General features: G+C 43.4%; 1 protein-coding gene across 1 annotated transcript in view; it reads right to left on the reverse strand.

The window, feature by feature from the left end:
* Positions 1-2182: 2182 nt before the first annotated feature.
* The window catches only part of arsa (arylsulfatase A), a 33364-nt gene continuing 9516 nt past the window's right edge, over positions 2183-26030 (reverse strand). Inside the window, exons 4-7 of the mRNA XM_072241128.1 lie at positions 25750-25874; positions 24423-24550; positions 6657-6759; positions 2183-5384 (exon numbers count right to left, since the gene is read on the reverse strand). Of these exons, the coding sequence (XP_072097229.1) occupies positions 5086-5384; positions 6657-6759; positions 24423-24550; positions 25750-25874 (655 nt within the window). The 3' untranslated portion in view covers positions 2183-5085. The remainder of the gene's footprint in view (positions 5385-6656; positions 6760-24422; positions 24551-25749; positions 25875-26030) is intronic.

A 26030-nucleotide genomic window follows, 5' to 3' on the forward strand; every position in this document is an offset into this window, starting at 1 on the left:
GGGTCTTTTAAGAGACTCCTGGATAGGTACATGGAGCTTTGAAAAATAGAGGGCTATGGGTAACCCTAGGTAATTTCTAAAGTAAGTACATGTTCAGCACAGCACTGTGGGCCAAAGGGCCTGTACTATACTGTAGGTTTTCCATGTTTCTAAACATTTTGTGAAATGCGATGTTTTGTTTGTTTTGTTTGTTAAATCATCACAAGTGCAAGGATTATGGTAGGAGCAGCCCACAAGTGTCACCACGCTCCCTGCATCAACAGAGCATGCTGAAAGTTCACTGAAGCTAACCGTGCACCTTTGTTTGGAATATAGGTGAAAACCCACTCTGTCACTGGGAGGACGTACAAACTGCTTTTTTTTATTAAAAAAACTGCTTCCAGACAGCAGTGGGAATTAAAGCCTGATCTGTGATCGACAGCACCAACCGTGTTGCCCTTGTTCCTATATGGGGTGTACATACGTGGGATGATTGATAAGTTCATGGCCTAAGGTAGAAGGAGTCAATTTTAGAAAACTTAGCACTTTTGTTTTTCAACATAGTCCCCTCCTACATGTACACACTTAGTCTAGCAGTCGTAGAGCATACAGATCCCTTCTTTGTAGAAATGGTCCACAGCAGGGGTGATTGACAAGTTCGTGGTCTAAGGTAGAAGATGGTGAGTTATTAACTTCAAACTTTCTGCATTAGGACTCAAAGAGTTGAACTGCACGTGCTTGTAACAAGAGCGTCTTGGCCCTCCAGGTGGTCCACAGCCGGGGTGATTGATAAGTTTGTGGCCCAAGGTAGAAGGAGATGAGTTATACAGCTCTTGTTACATGCACATGCAGTTCAACTCTGAGAGAAAATGCAGAAAGTTTGAAGTTAATAACTCATCTCCTTCTACTGTAGGCCACGAACTTATCAATCACCCCTGCTGTGGACCACTTTCTGGAGGTCCAAGACGCCGACTTCTACAAAGAAGGGATCTCTGACCGCTGGACTGAGTGTGTAAATGTAAAAAAGTAAATGTGCTAGGTTTTCTAAAATTGACTCCTTCTCCCTTAGGACACGAACTTATCAATCACTCCTCGTAAATTGGGCATTGTAAACTGGGGAAGAGGTGTAATTACTTTCCTCTTTTATTGCAGACAGACAGTGGAGGCCCTTTGGTCTGCAAGGTGCTTGGTGCAGGGAAATTCTATCAATTGGGTGTCACCAGCTGGGGCTTGGGCTGTGGCCAGAAAGCTCACCCAGGCATCTACACATCTGTCCGGAAGTATATTGGGTGGATTCAGTGGAAGACATCAAAACTGGGCCAAATGCAAGAAGGAGAAGAGCATGATGTCAGGATGTCATCACACACCAAAAACAGTGCCACCTGTTTACAAACTTCTGGCTTTTTTCTAGCAGTCGGACTTGTGTCCCTCATTGTCTGATGATACACATCCGACCTGCACTTAGAGATTTATGCAGAGTTTTCTTTTTGCTGTTTAATTTCCTTGATGATAGTCTCTATGTCAATAAAATTTTAAAGCAATGAAACTGTCCACTGCATTTAGTGAGGTCTAATAGTTTTTATTCAATCTGATAAATCATGAGATAGGGACAATAGGATGCCAATCAGCAAGAACAATTCTCTTTGTTCCTCTGCATAGATACTACCTGTCCTGCTGAGTTCCTCTAGCACTCTGCATATCTGAATAAATTTCAATAAATAAAAGGTAGGTAGAAACAGTCGACATTTCGAGCTGAGACTCTTCACCAGGCTCTAATGAATGGTCTCAGCCCAAAATGTTGACTGTTTATTCTTTCCATGGTTGCTGCCTGATCTTCTGAGTTCCTCCAGCATTGTGTATGTTAGTCTGAGTTTCCAACATCTGCAGAAACTCTTGTTTAAGGTTAGGTAGAAATGATTTTCACTGGAAGGAAAGGCTTCTGCCTTTTGCAGTTTCTTACCTAATGGCATTGGAGGTGTACCATCTCAAATAGATTGTAGCAGTCCAAAATCCCCAATCACATTACAACTAGAGTGTAAGAAATGCTAATCTCCAGCCCAGGTTAAGAGTTCAAGACACATCAGCTTCAATGACTTAATGGAAGCAAAACTCGTTGGATGGAGCTTCTAGCTCAGAGATCACCAGCCGTTTTCCCACGGTACTTTTGTGGAAAACAAAATGTGACCAACATCTGAGGCATAAAGATAGAGAAATATTTAATTTTATTTCACTTCCTCCCATTCCGAAGGCGGCATTTGGTGTTAGTGTTCACTTTCCTCTCTCAGAGCTGCTGACTGATGGGCTGCTGTTCCACAGGCCTTGGGAGCACTCTGGTACTTCATATGAAAGGACATTTCTCTGGTGACTGTCAGCAGCAGGGTTTTGAAAGGATAGTGGGAATGACAGATACACGGTCAATTGATGCCCACATTCAACAACCTAGCAGTGTCTGTCACAGAATCATAGAACACTACAGCATCTAGTCCGTACCCAACTGTTATTGTGTCTAGTCCCATTGACCAACACTTGGACCACAGATCTCTATATCCCTCCCATCCATGTACTTATCCAAACCTCTCTTAAATGTTGAAATTATACATCGCAAGCATACAGAAGAATCATACAATGATTGATTAGTGAAGTTAATTTTCCACTCAGACAAAAGCTTTGCTGATCACCACAATGTAACCACTGATTACTAGTTTTACAAAATGCTTCCTTTTAGAGATCTCCAAGAAAACATCACTTACCTAAACTTCAACATTAATCCATGTTAAAATCCCGGATGCTAATATAACACACCTCTTAATTAGGATTCCTTTGAGTTTATACAGCTGAGGTATTAAGTGTGGTCGGGTGATTGAATAGTTTCGATGCAGATGCAGAGAGAAAGAGTTTTCTTTGGTGAAGGAAACAAGCATGAGAAGTCGTGTTCTTTTAAGGAGTGAAATTAGAAATCTGATTTAAACACAAAGATGAGTAGAAGCCTGAACTCTTTTAAAGACAGATAGTTAAATTGGGCTTTCAAAACAAATCTGGTGGTGTGAAAGAAATAGGAGGAAAAAAGAGTTGAGGTTAAAGGATGACAGCAGAATGATCAGTTTCCATTTCAACTCTCCTCCCCACAAGACAAATCCAGGAGCGTTTTCATCTAAAATAATAACAATTAGTGCAGGCAGACGTTTAAAAGAAGCAGACAAGATGAGGTATAAAGTATTGTTTAGATGACACAAATGTTTGGATTTGGAGGGAAGGAAGACTGCCAAATATGAGACAAAATGTTGGGGAAGTCCAGAACGAGGGGCCACAGTTTGTGGATAGAGGGGAAGCCTTTTAGGACCGAGATTAGGAAAAACTTCTTCACACAGAGAGTGGTGAATCTGTGGAATTCTCTGCCACAGGAAACAGTTGAGGCCAGTTCATTGGCTATATTTAAGAGGGAGTTAGATATGGCCCTTGTGGCTATGGGGATCAGGGGGTATGGAGGGAAGGCTGGGGCGGGGTTCTGAGTTGGATGATCAGCCATGATCATAATAAATGGCGGTGCAGGCTCGAAGGGCCGAATGGCCTACTCCTGCACCTATTTTCTATGTTTCTATGTTTCTAAAAATATAGGCCATTGGTATAGACTCATGTTCTCAATATTTATTTATTTATTATTTTTATACTTGTAGTTTGTTGTCTTTCCCACATTGGTTGAACATCCAGGTTGGTACAGTTTTTCATTGATTCTATTATGGTTATTATTTCTATTATGGATTTATTCAGTATACCCACAAGAAAATGAATCTCAGGGTTGTAACACACACACACACATTGATAATAAATTTACTTTGAACTTTGAATAAAAATTGGAGTGTGGGTAACACAGGACACTTGGAACTCAAGTTCATAATAATAATGACAATACTATGGCCAAGACTGCAGCATTTATCCCAGGTAAATCAACATCATGGACACCAAGTTTTACTGTAAATACACCTGTGCCATTCATCTGTAAACTTGAGCAAGTTTCCAAATCCAGCAAGTCATGAGGAAGCACAAGGACTGAAAGGGAATCTTTAAAGGCAGGTTGCAAATGAGAAGGCTCTAATCAAGTTATATATACAGTAGCTAAGCAAGTGATGGATGGGCTCCGAGGCAATCTGCTATTTAATGAGATTATTCCACCTTACTATGTATGAGATTTGTGAAAGAGTAGAGAATTCTACAAAGCAATAGCTATTTCAGATCTTCATAAGCCTAAAAACAAAAGGACATTTCTGCCAGATGTTTCAGGAATAGTCAGAATAAATGATTCATGGACAAATATGAACTCACTTTAACCCAGAAGGGATTACTTCAATCATACTGTCAGCTTTGTGAATGACATCTACATTACTAAAAAGGGTATTTGAGGGCAAACGGAAACTGACCAGGGAATGACAGACAGATGTGATAGTCTGTACAGATGAGAAGAGACAGACAGACGTGATAGTCCGATCAGATGAGAATAGAAACTGATCAGGGATAGTCAGACTGATGAGAATAGAAACTGACCAGGGAACGACAGACAGATGTGAACGTCTGTACAGATGGGAATAGAAACTGACCAGGAACAACAGACAGGTGTGATAGTCTGTACAGATGAAAATAATTTCCTTCAAATGATCACAGAATTTAACTGGGGTAAAACTCAAAGAAAAATACTGAAATTAGAGTTAAGAAATAAAGTTGAGCTAGATCAATAAAATGAAAATGTTATATCATTTTCTGTAAGAACCAACTTACCCTATACTGACTGGCTGAATGAAAATGCACATCAAAAACCTAGTCAGAAAATTACAAGGACACTGTGGTTAATCAGAATTCAATGAGACAGATTGATGTTTTTTGAAGTCCTGAGTACCCAGCCTCCCCTTTCTAGAACCTTTCTTTCACTCAAAACCATTCTATTTCATTCCAAGTTCTTTCAGCATACTTAAGTTTGCATTTTTAAATTCAGCTGTCAGGAGAGTGCCAATGCTACCCTTCCCCCTCCTGTCCCAGAGGCCTGTGTTGAGATTAGTCATCAATTTTCCAGTTAGTGGTGTTAACGTGTGCCTTCCCTCCTTTCCTCCTTCCATTCTAAGTCTTAATGCAGCAGGTAGGCCGGGGTCTACACCCAGCATTAATGCAAGGTTCAAGATTTGGGTCAACTCCCTTCTCAATTTGGCTTTCCCCAAACTCCATTTCCTGTTCAAAGATCAGCTTTTCCTCGTGTATCTGGTTGATTATCCAGCTGTAATTGGGAATGTCAGAGCTGCTCAGCGGGTAGTTCTCAGAAGGATCAGCTTCCAGATCAAAGAGCAGTGGAGGGTCATGGGGGGTGAGAAACGAGTCCCAGTGACAGTCATGGTCAGGGGTACTGTCACTGTGGATGGAACCTGGTGCAAAGAACAATGAAGGTAGCTGTCAATGCTTTAAATTACATCTTGAGTGGTCAGTCCCGATGGGTCACATCCCACACGCCTGTCACTTGGAGCTTTACATGCATACTAAACATGGTGTGATGAAGTGCCACCGTCACATTCCTTATTACTTGTAGTTATTCCCAGTAACCCAGGCTTGCTCAACCTCCTTCCCCTCATTTGCTCAAGCCCTTAACATTACTGTTGCTCTCCCACAGTACAATTCTCACCATGCACTTCCCTCCCTCATACTAGATCTCAATCACAGCACCATTCTCTCCTCAATACAATGCATCTTTACATATCATTCTTCTTCCTTTCTCACAGGCCACGCACCCACACCTTCAAGGCAACATTTATTTATTGTATTGAGATACAGTGCTGCACAGCAATCTAGACTTAACCCTAGTCTAACGATGGGACAATTTACAATGAGCAATTAACTTACCAACCAGTACGCCTTTGGACTGTGGGAGGAAACCAGAGCACTCGGAGGAAACTTATGCAATAATGGGGAAAACATACAAACTCCTTACAGGCAGCGGCGGGAATTGAAGCTGGTTTGCAGTATTGTGTGCAGTTTTGGGCTCCTTATTTTATAAAGGATATACTGACGCTGGAGAGGGGTCACAGAAGATTCATGAGAATGATTCCAGGAATGAAAGGGTTACCGTATGAGGAACATCTGGCAGCTCTTGGGCTGTATTTCCTGGAGTTCAGGAGAATGAGGGGGATCTCATAGAAACATTCCAAATGTTAAAAGGCCTGAACGGATTAGATATGGCAAAGTTACTCCTATGGTAGGAGAGTCCAGGACAAGAGGGTACGACTTCAGGATTGAAGGACATCCATTTAGAACAGGGATGCAGAGAAATTACTTTAGTTAGAGGGTGGTAAATCTGTGGAATTTGTTGCCACAAGTGGCTGCGGAGGCCAAGTCACTGAGTGTATTTAAGGCAGAGATAGATAGGTTCTTGATTAGCCAGGGCATCAAAGGGTATGGGGAGAAGGCAGGATAATGGGGATGACTGGAAGAATTGGATCAGCCATGACTGAATGGCAGAGCAGACTCAATGGGCCGAATGGCCTAATTCTGCTCCTATATCTTATGGTCTCATGCTCGCTGGTACCGTAAAGTGCTGCGCTAACCACTATGCTACCTTGCTGCCCCATGGTAAGCTGTTAAGTAGAAACATTCAACTGCGTAAATTTGGAAGACTTGCGCTCGTCCTGTCTGAGTTGCCTTACCTTGAGTGTAGTAGTGGGCTTTGTACCGCCCTTTACGTACAGCAAACACGCCCAGCTTCTTGCTGGCAGAAACTGGATAGTAAAACATGGTGTCCCGCTTGCTCTGCAAAACATGACAATCAAAAACATTCAGGGTTGCGTCCTTCTCAATGCCATCACCAGTACTGATTGTGTATTGTTGGTCTGAGTTCAGTGAGGCACAGCATTGTCAATAATTTAACACTGATCTGCAGACTGCAAAAGCAGAGCCAGTTGGCACTAGACCAGCTGGTCAGTGATAAATGACAGCCACAGTCCTGAGCACCTCATTTACCTGAAGTGTTGGAGCCAATAAAGCAATTTAGATTTAGGGGAACAACAGTAACTAGCCAGCACACAGCACAATCCCAAAACAACGTTTCAGACAAGACAGTCTGCTGTTGTCTGTACGAGTAAATATTGGCTGGGATATCAAGGAGTAAAGTCATAGACTGATAGAAAAATACAGTACAGCCCATCTACTCCGTGCCAAACCATTCAAACTGCCGATTCACGCTGACCTGTACAGGGACCCATACCCCTACCATCCATGTGCCGAACATCCAAACTTCTCTGAAATGTTGAAATCGAGCTCGCATGCACCACTTGTGCTGGCAGCTCATTCCACACTCTCATCACCCTCTGAGTGAAGTAGCTTCCCCTCATGCTCCCCTTAAACTTTTCACCTTTCATCCTTAACCCATGACCACTCAACCTCAGTGGAAAAAGCCTGCTTGCATTTATTCTGTCTATACCTCCCATAATTTTGTATACCTCTATCAAACCTCCTCTCAATCTTCTACGTTCTAAGGAATAAAGTCAACCTATTCAATCTTTCCATATAACTCAGGTCCTCCAGACCCAGCAGCATCTTTGTAAATTTTCCCTGTACTCTCTCAACTTTATTTACATCTTTCCTGTAGGTAGGTGTTCAAAACTGTATACAGTACTCCAAATTAGGCCTCACCAATGACTTATATGACTTCAACATAATATTCCATCTCCTGTATTCAAAACATTGATTTATGAAGGTCAATGTGCCAAATGCTTTCTTTACGACCCTAACTACCTGTGATGCTACTTTCAATGAATTATAGACCTGTATTCCCTGATCCCTTTGTTTTATAGCACTCCTTAGTGCCCTAATGTTCACTATGCAAGCCTACCCTGGTCCTAACAAAGTGCAATACCTTGCACTTGTCGACATTAAATTCCATCTCCCAATTTTCAGCCCATTTTTCCAGCTGGTCCGGATCCCGTTACAAGTACTGATAGTCTTTTTCACTAACCAGCACAGCCCAGTCTTGGTGTTGTATCCATATTTGCTAATTGGGTTCACCACATTATCATCCAAATTATTGATATAGATGACAAACAACAACAGAATCCAGCACCGAACTCTGTGGCACCCCTCTAGTCACAGGCCTCCAGTCAGACAGGCAACCCTCTACTACCACTCTCCGGCTTCTCCCACAAAACCAACGTCTAATCCAATTTACTACCTCATCCTGAATGCTGAGTGACTAAACGTTCTTCACCAACCTCCCAGGAGAGACCTTGTCAATTGCCTAACTAAAGCCCATGTAGACAACATCCACGCCTTGCCTTCATCAATTTTCCTGGTAACTTCCTTGAAAAACTCTAAGGTTAGTCGGACACGACCAACCATGCATGAAGCCATGCTGACTAGGCCTAATCAGTCCATGTCTTTCCAAATACTCATATATCCAGTTCCTTAGAATACCTTCCAATAACTTTCCCACTACTGATATCAGGCTCACCAGCCTACAATTTCCTGGTTTATTTTTAGAGCCTTTCTTAAAAAGCGGAACATTAGCTACCCTCCAATCCACCTGTACCTCATCTGTTGCTAAGGATGTTTTAAATATCTCTGCTAGGGTCTCTGCAACTTCTGCACTTGCCTCCTAAAGAATCCAGGGGAACAACTTGTCAGACCCTGGGAACTTAACTACCTTAATTTGCCTCAAGTCTGCAAACACCAAGAGCAAGGGGTGTAGATGGGGTTGAGTTTGTTAGGTGTGTTCAGGAAGGTTTCTTAACACAATATGTAGATAAGCCTACAAGAGGAGCGGCTGTACTTGATCTGGTAAAGGGAAATGAACCTGGTCAGGTGTCAGATCTCTCAGTGGGAGTGCATTTTGGAGATAGTGATCGTAATTCTATCTCCTTTACAATATCATTGGAGAAAGATAGGAACAGACAAGTTAGGAAAGCGTTTAATTGGAGTAAGGGGAAATATGAGGCTATCAGGCAGGAACTTGGAAGCTTAAATTGGGAACAGATGTTCTCAGGGAAATGTATGAAGAAATGTAGCAAATGTTCAGGGGATATTTGTATGGAGTTCTGCATAGGTACATTCCAATGAGACAGGGAAGTTATGGTAGGGTACAGGAACTGTAGTGTACAAAGGCTGTTGTAGATCTAGTCAAGAAGAAAAGAAGAGCTTACGAAAGGTTCAGAGAGCTAGGTAATGTTAGAGATCTGGAAGATTATAAGGCTAACAGGAAGGAGTTTAAGAAAGAAATTAGGAGAGCCAGAAGGGGCCATGAGAAGGCCTTGGTGGGCAGGATTAAGCAAAACCTTGTTCTTCACATTCTACAAGTATGTGAAGAGCAACAGGGTAAGACGTGAAAGAATCGGACCTATCAAGTGTGACAGTGGGGAAGTGTGTATGGAACCGGAGGAAATAGCAGAGGTACTTAATGAATACTTTACTTCAGTATTCACTATGGAAAAGGATCTTGGTGATTATAGTGATGGCTTGCAGCAGACTGAAAAGCTTGAGCATGTAGATATTAAGAAAGAGGATGTGCTGGAGCTTTTCGAAAGCATCAAGTTGGATAAGTCACCAGGACCAGATAAGATGTACCCCAGGCTACTGTGGGAGGTGAGGGAGGAGATTGCTGAGCCTCTGGCAATGATCTTTGCATCCTCAATGGGGACGGGAGAGTTTCCAGAGGATTGGAGGATTGCAGATGTTGTTCCCTTATTCAAGAAAGGGAGTAGAGATAGCCCAGGAAATTATAGACCAGTGAGTCTGTTGTGTATGTGGCCTGGTTACATAACAATGCTATTAATAAGAACACTGGAGATGGGAGCTAAGGTTCATGGTTCTTTACTGGCAGAAACTGAACTTGGCACACACGTACAGATCAATACACGCCTAATAGCGCATGCAATGACGTGTTACTAAAACATAAAGTAGTCCCTTATTATAATGTAGAGTATACAGTACACTCCTCCCCTTTTATTTTAATAGTGTACCAACTGTTTTTTTAACTGGGGCATTATGCTAAACAAGTATATTTACCCTTAACATACAAAGGCCTGCCACTTGTTTACTTAGCAACTTAAAAATATCAAATTATAACAAAGTAATGTAATAATATCAAATTATAACAAGCCTTTTTTTAAACTTTTGGTCTAAGACCCATTTATAACTCAAGTCTCTGGATGGGGGGGGGGGGGGGGTTCTTCTCTAGACTGTCCGGCACTGAAGCAAATAGGTCTTCCTCTATTGTTTGGAATAACTTAAACGATCCACAAATTGGCAGGTTCCAGCCATAAAGGGTAGTCACCTCCATGTTGCAAAGATGATGAAAGCAAAGTCAAATCTGTGAAAAGGTGAATGTTATTCTTTAAAATGTGTACAATCATCAAAACTGAGATGGCATTGGAAAGTGTCTTCAAATAGTGTGTTCTTCAGTCTGTCAATAATTTGTTTGTTTTAATACCGATTTCCATATAAAAGTCATGAAAAGTTGACCTCTGAGCACAGGGAGTTAGGAAGATGTGCGCCTCCAACATGCTAAGAGTTCTAGGCTGCATATTGCCCCTTGTATAATGAAGACTCCTCTGTGCAGCTGTCCTAGATATATACGTATCTTTGTACTATCACTTGTCTTCCTTACCCATATCTCATTTGTTCTAACTGAGCGAATTACACAGCCGATCTTTGTATTCTCCTTAGTTTCCTAGTCATTATTGGCTTTACCTCCATAGAATCTCCTGTGAGTTCCATGTTAGCCTCTCATTCTCAATCATCTTTTTCTTTTCTACTAACTCAATCTTTTTATCTTCAAGTTCCTTCACTGCTGCTTTCTTCTCTTTAATATAATTCCTTTCCACTTGTTCTGTCTCCAGTTGCAGAAAAAGCTCTGCATTTCATATTCTTTCCTTGTATTGTTGATCTAGTTTCTTCATCCTTTTCTGATACTCCTGCAAAGTGCCTTCCTGTAACTGCTGTAGCTGTCCTTTGAGAGATGTCAATTTCTCGTGGTACATCTGCTCTTTTACTTTCAGGTAGTCTTCATCATCCTGCTTATTGGCAATATCTGTCTCCCTTGCATCCTCTGTATCTTCATCTGAGTCGTGGCCATGGATACTGCGTTCGTCCTTATCGTCGACACTGTCTAGCTCCTCCTCGTCGTTGTAATAGTCGACAATGGGTGAGAGGAGAGCTGCAGACATCTTGCCCACCAAGCTGCCCTCCTTTGTTGGCACATCTAGTGCCTTGATGGTGTGCCAATCCAACTGGATTTTCCTGAGCCATTCCCGTCTCAGCAATGGTGGTCCTCCATTTTTCAGTACATAGAGGTTCAGCTGCTGTGTTTTGTCTCTGTAGGTCACTGTCACTTTAATTTTGCCTTTGGGATGCACTTTCTGTCCTGTATAAGTCTTTAGCAGTAGTTTAGTTTGTTTCAGAGGTATGTGAGAAAACAGTCGTTTGTAGTCGTGTACAGAGATCACTGTTAAAGCTGAGCCTGTGTCCAAATCCATATTCAGTCTCACGCCTGCCACTCGTGGAGTGATTCATATTACTCTTCGATCATCTGACTCTTTCACGCTGTGAAGTTGCAGACAAAACAATTTACTTTTGTCCGAGTCATTTTCATCGGAACTGCTTTCTTCCATTTTGTGTACATTGTTGTGTTTTCCTTTCTGAGGTTTCTTGTTTCTCTGTATTTTGTCCTTTTTCTGCTGTTTACTAGCTTTGCATACTCTGCCAGTGTGGCCCTGTTTGCCAGAGTTTCTGCATTCTTTGTCTTTAAACCAACAGTCATCAGGGTCATGTGACACGTTCCCACAACGGTAACATTTCTTTCCTTCATTTCTGTTCAGTGACATTTTATTCGTAACATATTCCAGAGATTTTTGTTGTATCTCTGAAGCACCCCGTGCTGCTATTTCCAATGATATTGCAATGTTCAGCGCCTTCTCTAATGTAAGGTGTTTTTCACACAGGAGCTTCTTCTGTGTGGTTTCACAGTACATGCCACACACTAACCTGTCCCTCAATGCGTCCAATAGACCAGCTCCAAATTGACAACGTTCTGATAATTTGCGCAATTCAGCACAGTATTCAGAAATGTTTTCATTTTTGCTCTGATTCCGTTTGTGAAATTTAAATCTTTCAGCAATGACCAGTGGTTTGGGGTTTAAATGCTGTTGGAGAGTGTCTACTATTTGCTTGAATGTTTTGTCAGCTGGCTTTTCAGGGGTTAACAAGCTCCGTAGCAGCCCATATGCTTTTGCTCCCTTAATACTGAGGCTACGTCTACACTACGCCGGATAATTTTGAAAACGCCGGTTTCGAGTAAAAACGACAGGCATCCACACTAAGCATTTTTCAAAATATCTCCGTCCACATTAGGTGGATATTTGGGCGAATCTCCTCCTACTGGGCATGCGCAGGACACACAGAAAAGAAGCGAAGAGGAAACGGTATACTTGGTGCGCGTTTGTCCAGTTACAGACTAGAAAAACTTTAAAGGAATTGCTCTTGGTTCTCGCGCAGCAGGATTTAAAACCAAAAAAAAACAAATACTGGAGCGTATGGAGGCAACCGACAAGGAGTTCACAGACAGTATGATCCGGCTGACGGCGAACATTGAAAAACTGACTAACTCTGTTGCATTAATAAAGCACCTTGTTAAATGTATAAAACATGTCTGTATCAGTATTATCTTGTATTTCCATACGATGTTACACATCTATTGTCAGAGAAGTACTTGCATAAATAGGTAAACCACCTTGGTTCTTGGTTCTTGATCCTCCAAAATATTCCGCATGGAATTTAAACTGGAGGTGGCGGAGGGTGTTTTCTGTCCTTACCTTCATACAAGCAAGGACAGAAAACAGGGCAAAGTGAGTATACTTATTTATTCAGTAAGCTATGCGTCAAAGTATTTGGTGAGTACATTTCTAACTCTTCTGGCTTCAGTCTCGTTGCCGTCTGTTCTGAAATTGTTAGGTTCTGTGAAACGCAGAATGAGATATCGCTGTGATGATTGTACGCTCTAGTATTAATTCTTTGGCGACAATAAAGTAGTAATAATAATAATAATAAGAAGAAAACAATGAAATGCTGCGCTGCCGCCATCTGTTCTGGCACGTCATGACAGTGGTTTTAAAAAGCTCCGGTTACCCCCTACACACTGCAACGGATGTTAGCTGTTTTCAGATTTATTCACTCTGGAGACCGTTTCTGAAAATCTCATTTTCGGGGACTGAAAGCGCCGTTTCAGTGTGGAGGGAAGGTCAAAACGAAGAGAAAAAGCTTTGTTTTCAAAATTAGCCAGCGTAGTGTGGACATAGCCTGAGTAGGACACTGGCTTTCATTAACACCGGTAGCCTCACAATATAACTCCACTCTCTCAATGTAATTTGCCCAGTCTTCAATGCCACTATCAAATGCTGTAATGGTTCCAATCATCGCCATCTTTGTTATGTTAATTAAGCTCCGTTCTCCCTTTATTTTCCTTTTTGACTCGCGTGTCCTTTTTGCTAGCGCCATGAGCGCACTCCATCTAGATGTGTGTGTGTCGCTCCTTTTTATCTCCCTTCTGGGGCAGTCAGACCTTCAGTCCCTGGGGGTCAGCGCCGGCTGTGGTCTCGGCTGGACGTGCTGCGGCTCTGACTGTGTCTCTTGGCCTCCTGACGTTCCCAACCCCGGCTGCGCTCCTGCTTCCTTTCAGACTCGCGGCCTCGCTCTGCCTCCTTCTCCCGCTCCTTGGCTCGTTCCTTACGCTCTTCTTCTGAGTTTCATTATCAATTAAAACGCAGCGTTCCGATATGATGTAGGTTCATTAACCTCGTCGCCAATTTGTTGTGTATGTGGCCTAGTTACACAACAATGCTATTAATAAAAACGCTGGAGATGGGAGCTAAGGTTCATGGTTCTTTACTGGCAGAAACCAAACTCAGTACACACGTACAGATCAATACACGCCTAATAGCACATGCAACGACGTGTTACTAAAACATAAAGTAGTCCCTTATTATAATGTAGGCTATATGGTACAGAGTCTTACTTCAGTGGTTGGTAAGTTGATGGAGAAGATCCTGAGAGGCAGGATTTATGAATGTTTGGAGAGGAATAATATGATTACGAATAGTCAGCATGGCTTTGTCAAAAGCAGGTCGTGCCTTACAAGACTGATTGAATTTTTTGAGGATGTGACTAAACACATTGATGGAGGAAGCGCAGTAGGTGTAGTGTATATGGATTTCAGCAAGGCATTTGGTAAGGTACCCCATGCAAAGCTTATTGAGAAAGTAAGGAGGCATGGGATCCAAGGGGACATTGCTTTGTGGATCCAGAACTGGCTTGCCCACAGAAGGCAAAGCGTGATTGTAGACGGGTCATATTCTGCATGGAGGTCGGTAATCAGTGGTGTGCCTCAGGGATCTGTTCTGGGACCCTTACTCTTCGTGATGTTTATAAATGACCTGGATGAGGAAGTGGAGGAATGAGTTAGCAAGTCTGCTGATGACACAAACATTGGGGGTGTTGTGGATAGTGTGGAGGGCTGTCAGAGGTTACAATGGGACATTGATAGGATGCAAAACTGGGCTGAGAAGTGGCAGATGGAGTTCAACCCAGATAAGTGTGAAGTGGTTCATCTTGGTAGGTCAAATATGATGGCAGAATATAGTATTAATGGTAAGACTCTTGGCAGTGTGGAGGATCAGAGGGATCTTGGGGTCCGAGTCCATAGGATGCTCAAAGCAGCTACGCAGATTGACTCTGTGGTTAAGAAGGCATACGGTGTTTTGGCCTTCATCAATCGTGGAATTGAGTTTAGGAGCCAAAAGTTAATGTTGCAGCTATATAGGACCCTGGTCAGACCCCACTTGGAGTACTGTGCTCAGTTCTGGTCGCCTCACTATAGGAAGGATGTGGAAAACATAGAAAGGGTGCAGAGGAGATTTACAAGGATGTTGCCTGGATTGGGGAGCATGCCTTATGAGAATAGGTTGAGTGTACTTGGCCTTTTCTCCTTGGAGTGACGGAGGTTGAGAGGTGACCTGATAGAGGTGTATAAGATAATGAGAGGCATTGATCGTGTGGATAGTCAGAGGCTTTTTCCCAGGGCTGAAATGGCTGCCACAAGAGGGCACAGGGTTTCAGATGCTTGGGAGTAGGTACAGAGGAGATGTCAGGGATAAGTTTTTTTTACGCAGAGGGTGGTGAGTGTGTAGAATCGGCTGCTGGCAACAGTGGTGGAGGCGGATACGATAGGGTCTTTTAAGAGACTTTTGGATAGGTACATGGAGCTTAGAAAAATAGAGGACTATAGGTAACCCTAGTAATTTCTAAGGTAGGGACATGTTCGGTACAATTTTGTGGGCCGAAGGGCCTGTAGTGTACTGTAGGTTTTCTATGTTTCTATGTTACCTCCTCATCTGTAGTCTCTATAGAGTCCATGACCACACTATTGCTTTGCCTCACTCCTATAGACTCTGTATCCACCTCCTAAGTAACTAGCTCGATTACGTAAAGAGTTGGAGCCAATAAGGCAATTTAGATTTCGGGGAACTACCGTAACTGGCCAGTGCACAGCAGAATCCAAACAAAACTACATTTCAGACAAAGTGATCTGCTGTTGGTTGTGTGATTAAATATTGGCTAGGATATCAAGGAGTACTTCCCTGATTTAAAGGTACTATTTTTAAATGCACAGTATATCTGCAACAAGGTGGCTGAATTAAGGGTACAAATAAATCAAATACAAGTATTCCATTGCTGTTTCAGAAACTTGATCAAAGCTGAAAAAATATTCCTTGCTGTTCAGTATTTAGGAAGGAAACCGAACTGAGGTAACAAAGCATGGCATTATTACAGTAGTTTCAAGGGATCATAGCTCAGCAGAACATAATATAGATTTCAAATTGGTTTGGGTGGAGCAAAGAGCCATCAAGTGGCAGAAAATATTGTTGGTAATTGTTTAGAGGGCACAGCATAAATAAGGAAATGAGATATGCTTGTACTATGGGCTAACAATCTACACGCTGTACAGGCTGGACAAAATGCATTAGCAGCAGAAGGTGAATTCCTGACATCTACGCAGGTTGCACTTTGGGATGAGTATACTAAGGAACAGACAATATTAGGTCAAATACAATGGCAAGTGTGAGCTGAAAAGGGCCATCAGGAAAGTGTGAGCATAATGTTCAGGAATTTAACATTGGGCTTGGAAGAGCCCAAAAGTTTACAAGTTAAATAAAGGAAACCAGAAGGTATGAAGAATCTGCAACACACACAAAATACTGGAGGAACTCAGCAGGCCAGGCAACATCTATGGAAAAAAGTACAGTCAACATTTTGGGCTGAGACCCTTCGGCAGGACAGGAGAAAAAAAGATGAGGCGTAGATATAAAAGGTGGGGGAGGGAGAGAGCAACAGAAGGTGTTAGGTGAAACTGGGAGGGGGAGGGGTGAAGTAAAGAGCTGGGAAGTCGATTGGTGAAAGAGATACAGGGCTGGAGAAGGGGTAGTCTGATAGGAGAGAACAGAAGGCCATGGAAAAAAGTACAGTCAACCCTTCGCCAGGACTGGGGAAAAAAGCTGAGGAGTGGAATTGTGAAGTGGGGGCATTACCGGAAGTTTGAGTCGACGTTCATGCCATCAGTTTGGACGTTACCCAGATGGAATATAATGTCACAAACAACAGAAAGTCTGCAGATGCTATAAATCTGAGCAACTCGTTCTCCCTTCCACCCACCTTTCAATTCCACTCCTCAGCTTTTTCCCCCAATCCTGCCGAAGGGTTGACTGTACTTTTTTTCCATAGATACTGCCTGGCAAAAACTGCTGAGTTCCTCCAGCATTTTGTGTGCGTTGCTCGGAATATAAGGTGTTGTTCCACCAACCTGAGTGTGGCCTCATCACGACACTAGAGGCGGCCATGGATTGACAAATCAGAATGGGAATGGGAAGTGGAACTGAAATGGGTGGCCACTGGAGGATCCTGCTTTTCCTGGCGGACAGACTGCAGGTGCTCAGTGAAATGGTCTCTCAATCTACGTCAGGACTCACTGATACACAACAGGCCACACCGGGGCACCCCATACAATATATCACCCCAACAGACTCACAGGTGAAGTGTTGCCTCACCTGGAAGGACTGTTTGGGGCCCTGAATGGTGGTGAGGGAGGAGTGTAGGGGCAGGTGTAGCACTTGTTCTGCTTGCAAGCGTAAGTGCCAGGAGGGAGATCAGTGGCGAGGGATGAATGGCCAAGGGAGTCGTGTAGGGAGCAATCCCTATGGGAAAAAGAAAGTGGGGGGACGAGGGAGAAAGAGAGAAAGACGAGCTTGGTGGTGGGATCTTGTTGGAGACGGTGGAAGTTCCGGAGAACTTTGTGCCGGATGTGCAGTCTGATGGGGTGGTAGAAAAGCCTTGCCCTGAGAGCAGATGCGGTGGAGATGGAGGAGTTGAGAGAAGGGGATGGCGTTTTATGAAAAAAATCAATTGGCTGTGCTAGTATGGGAAACAGCATGAAAGTATTAAACTGTATGAAAGTGAATAGAAAATGGCGAACATTTAAAGAAATACAGAAATGTACATTCCTTTAAAGCACAAAAATACAACAGGAAAGGTGAAACACAATGGAAATTAGAGATAATTCTAAATCGATAGGAAGGCCTACCTGCTAGTTGAAGCAGCAAGTATACGGACTGGAAACATTTCAGAATTCAGCAAGGACAACCAAGAAATTGTTGAAGGGAGAGGAGATAGAATGATAGTGAACTAGCAAGAAATAAAATCAGACTGTAAAAGCTACTATTAGTATGTAAAAGGAAAGCTAGTCTCAATGACAAATGTGTGTATCGTACAGGCAGAATTGGCAGAATTTATAATGGGACTAAGGAAGAGATTTGAAAATGGGAGGGTGAGGGGGAGATCCAAAATGATAGGAGAAGACAGGAGGGGGAGGGATGGAGCCAAGAGCTGGACAGGTGATTGGCAAAAGGTATATGAGAGGATCATGGAACAAGAGGTGTGGGGAGAAAGACAAGTTGGGGGGGGAAACCCAGAGGATGGGCAAGGGGTATAATGAGAGCGACAGAGGGAGAAAAAAGAGAGAGAGAGAAAGAATGTGTGTATAAAAATAACTAACGGATGGGGTACGAGGGGGAGGTGGGGCTTTAGCAGAAGTTAGAGAAGTCGATGTTCATGCCATCAGGTTGGAGGCTACCCAGACGGAATATAAGGTGTTGTTCCTCTAACCTGAGTGTGGCTTCATCTTTACAGTAGAGGAGGCCGTGAATAGACATGTCAGAATGGGAATGGGATGTGCAATTAAAATGTGTGGCCATTTCCATCTCCCTCCCCTTTCTAGATCTTTCTGTCTCTATCTCCGGAGACAGCTTATCTACTGATGTCTACTATAAGCCTACTGACTCTCACAGCTATCTGGATTATTCCTCTTCTCACCCTGTCTCTTGTAAAAATGCCATCCCCTTCTCACAATTCCTCCGTCTCCGCCGCATCTGCTCTCAGGATGAGGCTTTTCATTCCAGGACGAGGGAGATGTCCTCCTTTTTTAAAGAAAGGGCTTCCCTTCCTCCACCATCAACTCTGCTCTCAAATGCATCTCCCCCATTTCATGCACATCTGCTCTCACTCCATCCTCCCGCCACCCCACTAGGAATAGGGTTCCCCTTGTCCTCACCTACCAACCCACCAGCCTCCGGATCCAACATATAATTCTCCATAACTTCCGCCACCTCCAACGGGATCCCACCACAAAGCACATCTTTCCCTTCCCACTCTCTCTGCTTTCCGCAGGGATCGTTCCCTACGCGACTCCCTTGTCCATTCGTCCCCCCCATCCCTCCCCACCGATCTCCCTCCTGGCACTTATCCTTGTAAGCGAAACAAGTGCTACACATGCCCTTACACTTCCTCCCTCACCACCATTCAGGGCCCCAGACAGTCCTTCCAGGTGAGGCGACACTTCACCTGTGAGTCGGCTGGGGTGATACACTGCGTCCGGTGCTCCCGATGTGGCCTTCTATATATTGGCGAGACCCGACGCAGACTGGGAGATCGTTTTACTGAACACCTACGCTCTGTTCGCCAGAGAAAGCAGGATCTCCCAGTGGCCACACATTTTAATTCCACATCCCATTCCCATTCTGACATGTCTATCCACGGCCTCCTCGACTGTAAAGATGAAGCCACACTCAGGTTGGAGGAACAACACCTTATATTCCGTCTGGGTAGCCTCTCACCTGATGGCATGAACATTGACTTCTCTAACTTCCACTAATGCCCCACCTCCCCCTCGTACCTGATCCGTAATTTATATACATTCTTTCTCTCACTCTCCTTTTTCTCCCTCTGTCCCTCTGACTATACCCCTTGCCCATCCCCTGGGTTTTCCCCCCTTCCCCTTTTCCTTCTCCCTAGGCTTCCTGTCCCATGATCCTCTCATATCCCTTTTGCCAATCAACTTTCCAGCTCTTGGCTCCATCCCTCCCCCTCCTGTCTTCTCCTATCATTTTGGATCTCCCCCTCCCCCTCCAACTTTCAAATCCCTTACTCACTCTTCCTTCAGTTAGTCCTGACGAAGGGTCTCGGCCTGAAACATCGACTGTACCTCTTCCTAGAGATGCTGCCTGGCCTGCTGCATTCACCAGCAACTTTGATATGTGTTGCTTGAATTTCCAGCATCTGCAGAATTCCTTGTGTTTAGGAATCTATACTACCTGTTATTCCCTTCGTCCTCTCCTCTGCCTTATTTCCCAGTAACTTATAACTGGAAATGTTTCTCCCACCATTCAGCTACACTAAGGATAACTGACCTTCGTTGATTAGCCTATCAGCACATAAGACCATAAGACATAGGAGCAGAACTAGGCTATTTGGCCCATAGAGTTTGTTCTGCCATTCAGTCATGGATGATCCATTTTCCCCCTCTGCAGCCCCACTCCCTGTAACCTTTGATGCCATGGCCAATCAAGAACCTATCAATACACCCAACGACCTGGCCTCCACAGCTCTCTGTGGTAACAAATTCCACAAATTTACCGCCATATGGCTAAAGAAATTTCGCCGCACCTCTGTTTTAAATGGATGCCCCTCTCTCCTGAAGCTGTGTCCTCTTGTCCTAGACTCACTTACTATGGGAAACATCCTTTTCACATCTACTCTGTCTAGGTCTTTCAACATTAGAAAGGCTTCAATGAGATCCCCCGTCATCCTTCTAAATTCCAGTGAGTACAGACCCAGCGCCATCAAACGTTCCTCGTATAATCACCCTTTCATTCCTAGAATCATCCTTGTGAACCTCCTCTGAACCCTTTTCAATGCTGGCACATCTTTTCTTCAATAAGGAGCCCAAAACTGTTCACAATTCACAAAGGGTCACACCTTTGGGATCTGGAGGAAACTGGAGCACAAGACAAACTTGCATAATGGGAGAACAAGCAGACAACAGACACAGAATCTGAGGTAAGGACTGAACCTGGATTGCTCGAACTGTCTGACAGCAGCCCTGACTGCTGCTGTATTGTATTGCTGCAGCAAAGAAGAGTGAAATGGCTCCATGGCACTGTACTGGAGAATGGGGGAGGGAGTGGGGGGGGATGATCTTAGTACACAGAGACACATAAGGGGCGTCTGCTGGGATGATACTCTCAGGCAGAGCAAGTCTACAACTGGTTCAAACCGACCTGAACCACAAACTGCGGGCTAAAGTGAACTATACCTCTTGTACCTAATACAGTGCCACCGAGTATACGTTCAGGTCTTCTGCTGCTGTAGCCCATCCTCTTCAAGCTTCGACATGGTGTGCATTCAGAGATAATCTTCTGCACACCATTGTTGCAATACATGGTCATTTATGTTACTGTCACTTACCTGTCAGCTTGAACCAGTCTGGCCATTCTCCTCTGACCTCTCTCATTAACAAGGTGTTTTTTGCACCATTCTCTGTAAACTCTAGAGAGCGTTGTGTGTGAAAATCCCAGGAGATCAGCAGTTTCTAAGATACTCAAACCACCCTATCTGCCACCAGCAATCATTCCACGGACAAAGTCACTTAGATCGCACTTCTGTCCCATTCTGACATTTGGTCTGAACAACAACTGAACCTCTTGACCATGTCTGCATGTTCTTTATGCATTGAGTTGCTGCCCCATGATTGGCTGATTAGATATTTGTATTAACAAGCAGGTGTACAGGTGTAGCTAATAAAGTGGCCACTGAGTGTAGTTAACTCATGCCTGGTTATCAGTCTACCCACAATCTCACAAACTCCAGGATGGAAGTTTACCACTGTGCAATGTAGCAGTGGATAGTACGCTCATAAGAGGGAAGAGCGAATGCTCAGTTCTGTAGTATGGCAGAGAAAGATAACGGGTCCCTACAGGATTGGCAGCCACGGCAAGTAACTCCTGTATGGAAGCTTGCCATGGAAGAAGGTAAAAGTGGAACTGCACACAGCTCACATAGCATACGGGTACTGAAGGATGAAACTTCAAAATGCTTACCTCACATTGTGTGTACACAGTGAATGCGGGCTAGAGGTAGTGTTGTTAAAAGTAGCTCTGGGACGAGAGACTCCCCTGTTGATGTTAGCTTGTAATAGAGTTATTTCTTTAGATAAATCCCGGACTTTGTACGAATTCTTTCCATCTACAAAAATGATGCAATTGCAGACAGATCAAGAAGCTCACGAGGCACTCAAGCTTGGTGACTCACATCACACATGGGCACCGAAGGTTGACACTGCAAAAGGCTGACTTCTTTCACTGTATACACAGCACATGCTGGGTAGAGATAAAGGAGGTAAGGTGGACAAAAAGTAGAAGAATAATGGAAACTTCGAATTTGTTCTAGGGCATGTGATTCCCTTGTTGACATCAGCTTGTAATAAAGAGAAAGTTTGTTCTGAAGGAATATCCTACACTCCATGTGAATTCTTACCTTCTTGCATCCTTGTACACGTCAACGAAAATGTCCAGCTATCAACCACCATCTGAGTAGTGCTAGTGGAGTCTATGCAAGATTAAGGAAAACAGTCCTTGACCTACAGGCCCAAGCAAAACGTTTGGACTATCGAGTAGTCGTCCATCTCAGATTACTGCTTGGAGCTGAGTCATGGACCACCTACAGTAGGTACTTGAAAGGCCTGGAACAATAACACCAATAAGAAGAAGAAAGCCCTTAAGTGGAGTCATCGGGACGCCAACATGACAGCGTTTTTTTTAGCAGGCTTTCTTATTTTTACGAGGCCGAGTTGCTAGCTCAACGCTCAACCCAGCACAGATGGAAAGCGTGCAAGGGAGCAGGCTGGATTCGAACTCGGGAGCCTTCGCTCTGAAGTCCGGCGCTGATGCCACTACGCCACCGGCCAGCTGCAGGCCTATGGGACCAAAGAACCTTATAAAAGATTTCGAGGTTCAGCTGGAAGGAGTCACACTAACACCAGCATACTGAAGGAGACCAACATGGGCAGCATCTCCATCACTATAAAGCAACATCAACTTCAATGGATAGGTCATGTCAGCCAGATGCCTAACTCACTTCTCCCCAAACAGATCCTTTACTCCCAGTTGAAGAAAGGTCAGCGAGCCTCTGGTGAGCAAAGGAAACATTTCAAAGATAACATCAAAATCAACCCGAACACAAATTCAACATTACATCAAAAAATTGGGCAGAAGTTGCACTCAATAGATACCCGTGGAGGAAATCGATTCAAGAGGGAGCAACACTACTGTGTCACAGAGAAGTAAGTGGCAGCAATAAAGGAGAGACTGAACAGCCAACCAAAAGACCCAACACTAACCACAACATCCACAAAATGCTGGAGGAACTCAGCAGGCCAGACAGCATCTATGGAAAAGAGTAAACAGTTGACGTTTTGGGCCAAGACGCTTATCAACCTGAAATGTTAGCTGTTTACTTTTTTCATAGATGCTGCCTAGCCTGCTGAGTTCCTCCAGCATTTTATGTGTGTTGATGGATTTCCAGCATCTACAGGTTGTCTCATGCTTGTGTTCCACTAACCACAACCACCACTTACCTGTGTCCACACTGCACCAGAATATGTGGATCTCAAATCAGCTTCTACAGCCACCCGTGGATCCACCAATAGACAACCCCTAGGAGAACATCATACTCAACCCGAATGATTCCACTACTACAGCAGTCAATTAGAAAATTAATTGGTACGTTGGCCTCTAACGATTAGAATTCATATGGCTGCTTGCTCAGATTATATCTAGTGTATTGTGTAATGTTTTGATCGCCTTTTGAAAGAGTGCCACAAAGATTAACCTGCGTAGTTACTTGGCAAGGTGGGTCTACCTTATAAGAACAGACTAAGCTGGCTGAGCCTCTATTCTCTGGAGTTCAAAAGAATGAGAAATGATCTCTCTGGAACATACATAATTCTCAGATAGCTCAGTAAAAGTGGGAAGCACGCTTTGCCAGCTAAAATATCAACAACTAGGGGCTACAGTTTCAAAATAAAGCCATGGCCATGTAGGATTGAAATAAGGAATTTCTTCATCCAAATAAGGAAGAATCTTTGTAATTCCCTACTCCTGGAGCTGAGGAGATTTAATCACTGGTTACATTCAAAATGGAGACCAACAGATTTCTGTATCGGTCAGTCCTCAATATATTGAAGGATACAATGGTGTCTGAGGTAAAAGGTCAGACATGATCTTGTTGAACTACAACGTAAGATGAACAAACCAATTGCAGACTCCAGCTTCTATTTCTAATTTGGAGTATCATGTGAGGTTTTGGTCACCTATCTATAGGAAAGATTGAAAGAGTACAGAAAAAAATTACAAGAATGTTGTCGAGACTGAGTTATAGAGAAAGGTCAAATAGGATAGGAGTTTATTCCCTGAAGATTAGGAGAATGAGGGGAGATTTGATAGAGGTATATAAAATTATGAGGGGTATAGATAAGGTAAATACAAGCGGGCTTTTTCTACTGTAAATTGGGTGAGATTGAATTAGAGGTCATAGGTTAAGAGTGAAAGATGAAATATTTAAGGGAAACTTCTTCACTTAGAGGTGGTGTGAGTGTGAAATGAGTTGCCAGCAGATGTTGTAGACACAGGTTCAATTGCACATTTAAGAGAAGTTTGGATGGGAGGGGTATGGAGGACAATGGTCCAGGTGCAGGTCTATGGGACTAGCAGAGTAACATTTTGGCATGGACCAGATGTGCCAAAGGGCCTGTTTCTGTTCTGTAGTCTTCTATGACCCTATGACTTGATATTGTTTTTAACAGAGTGCACTGGGTTCCTTTACATTGACTTAAGAGCAGATAGAGTTAAAAACTCTCGTAAATTCCCATGTAAATTTCTGAAACGGGAAGATAGAGAAGTAAACCCAATTAGTTATAAAGATGATGTTGCCATGCTTTGAATACTGATACCTGAGGTATGTTTACAGTCAGATATGACAATGTATACCTTCCCATTATTGAAGAGGATATCCCCCATATCATATCCATCAAGTTTGACGCGTGGAAGCTTAGCACCCGTGAGGCTGGCAATTGTTGGCAGGATATCCAGGGTGCTGGCCAGCTCGTGGGTCACACCTGCCGGGTAAAGAAAGGCTTTACTTTCCGAAGGGTATCATCCCTGCCACACATCATTAAAGGCCGAGAGCCGATTCTGCAGAATACTTAACACAATCTTACCCTCCCTAGAAATCAATCATGAGAACATGTCTCTTCATAACTGTAGAGAAGCATTTAGTATGAATGTATATATCATGGAACACAACAATAAAATGGATGTTTCCATGAAATAACAGAAAGTAAAATCTACTGGGAAAATGGATCTGTGCTAATCTAATCCAGGTCTTCAAAAAGAAAAAAAATGGAATTAATAGTAAGCTACAGTTCAGAAAAATGTAATCATCTATTTAGGTGGAGAATCCAAGGAAATATAATTTTAAAATCAGAGCCAGGTCATTTAGGAATGAAATCAAGAAAATAACAGTTAATGAAAATTGGAACTCTCTCCTTTCAATTCCAACACCTCTTTAAAGGAGGGATGTGGAAGCTTTAGAGGGGGTGCAGAGGAGGTTGACCAGGATGCTGCCTGAATTAGAGAGCATGTTTTATGAGGAAAGCTTCAGCGAGCTGGGGCTTTTCTCTTTGGAGTGAGGCAGAACGTGAGGTGACTTGATTGAGGTGTTCAAGATGATAGGCATAGGTAAAGTGGGCAGCCAAAGACTTTTTACCAGGGTGGAAATGGTATAAGGGGACATAATTTTAAGGTGTTTGGAGGCAAGTATAGGGGGATGACAGAGGCACGATTTTATACAGACACTGGCAAGTGCGTGGAACACACTGTCAGAGGTGGTAGTAGAGGCAGGGACACTGGGCTCATTTGACAGACTCTTAGATAGGCACATGGATGAAAGAAAAATGTAAATTTAAGGAGCAGGGAAGGTTTAGTTTAATCTTGGAGTAGAGTAAAGGGTCACAATATTGTGAGCCGAAGGGCCTGTACTGTCCTATGTTCCCACCAAAAAGAATAATATGCTAGAAATCAACTAAAGTTGAAATAAATATTAATATATTTTCTAGATATATAGGACAAAGAGAATAAGTGAAGTCCAGGTACAGATCAACCAGTAACTGTGGTTTGACCATTAATTTGCCCAAGGGAATGGACTCCAGACTGAGGTGATCCCATAAAGGCTCTGGGTTCTGTTCACAGCAATATTACATGTCCCAGCTTGGAGCACGATCCACATTTAAGCAGCCAGATGGTGAAGAATGCATACCTGGAGCAATCTGGCCAGGCCAGTAGGCAATTGCAGGTTCCCTCATCCCTCCTTCATATGTGGTGCCTTTGCCACACTTCAGCAGCCCTGCATTTCCACCACGTGATCGTCGCATCAGTTCTGGTCTGGAAATAGAATAGGTCAGTTACAGACAGAATTTTACTACCACAATAACAACACAGACGGGGTATCTCACCTGATATAACCAGAACTCCTAATAAGACTCCACAGTAGCATTGTGGCTAACATGACGCTATCACAGCTTGGGGCGTACCACATCT

This window comes from Mobula birostris, chromosome 23 (genome assembly GCF_030028105.1).
Source record: "Mobula birostris isolate sMobBir1 chromosome 23, sMobBir1.hap1, whole genome shotgun sequence".
NCBI lineage: Eukaryota > Metazoa > Chordata > Chondrichthyes > Myliobatiformes > Myliobatidae > Mobula > Mobula birostris.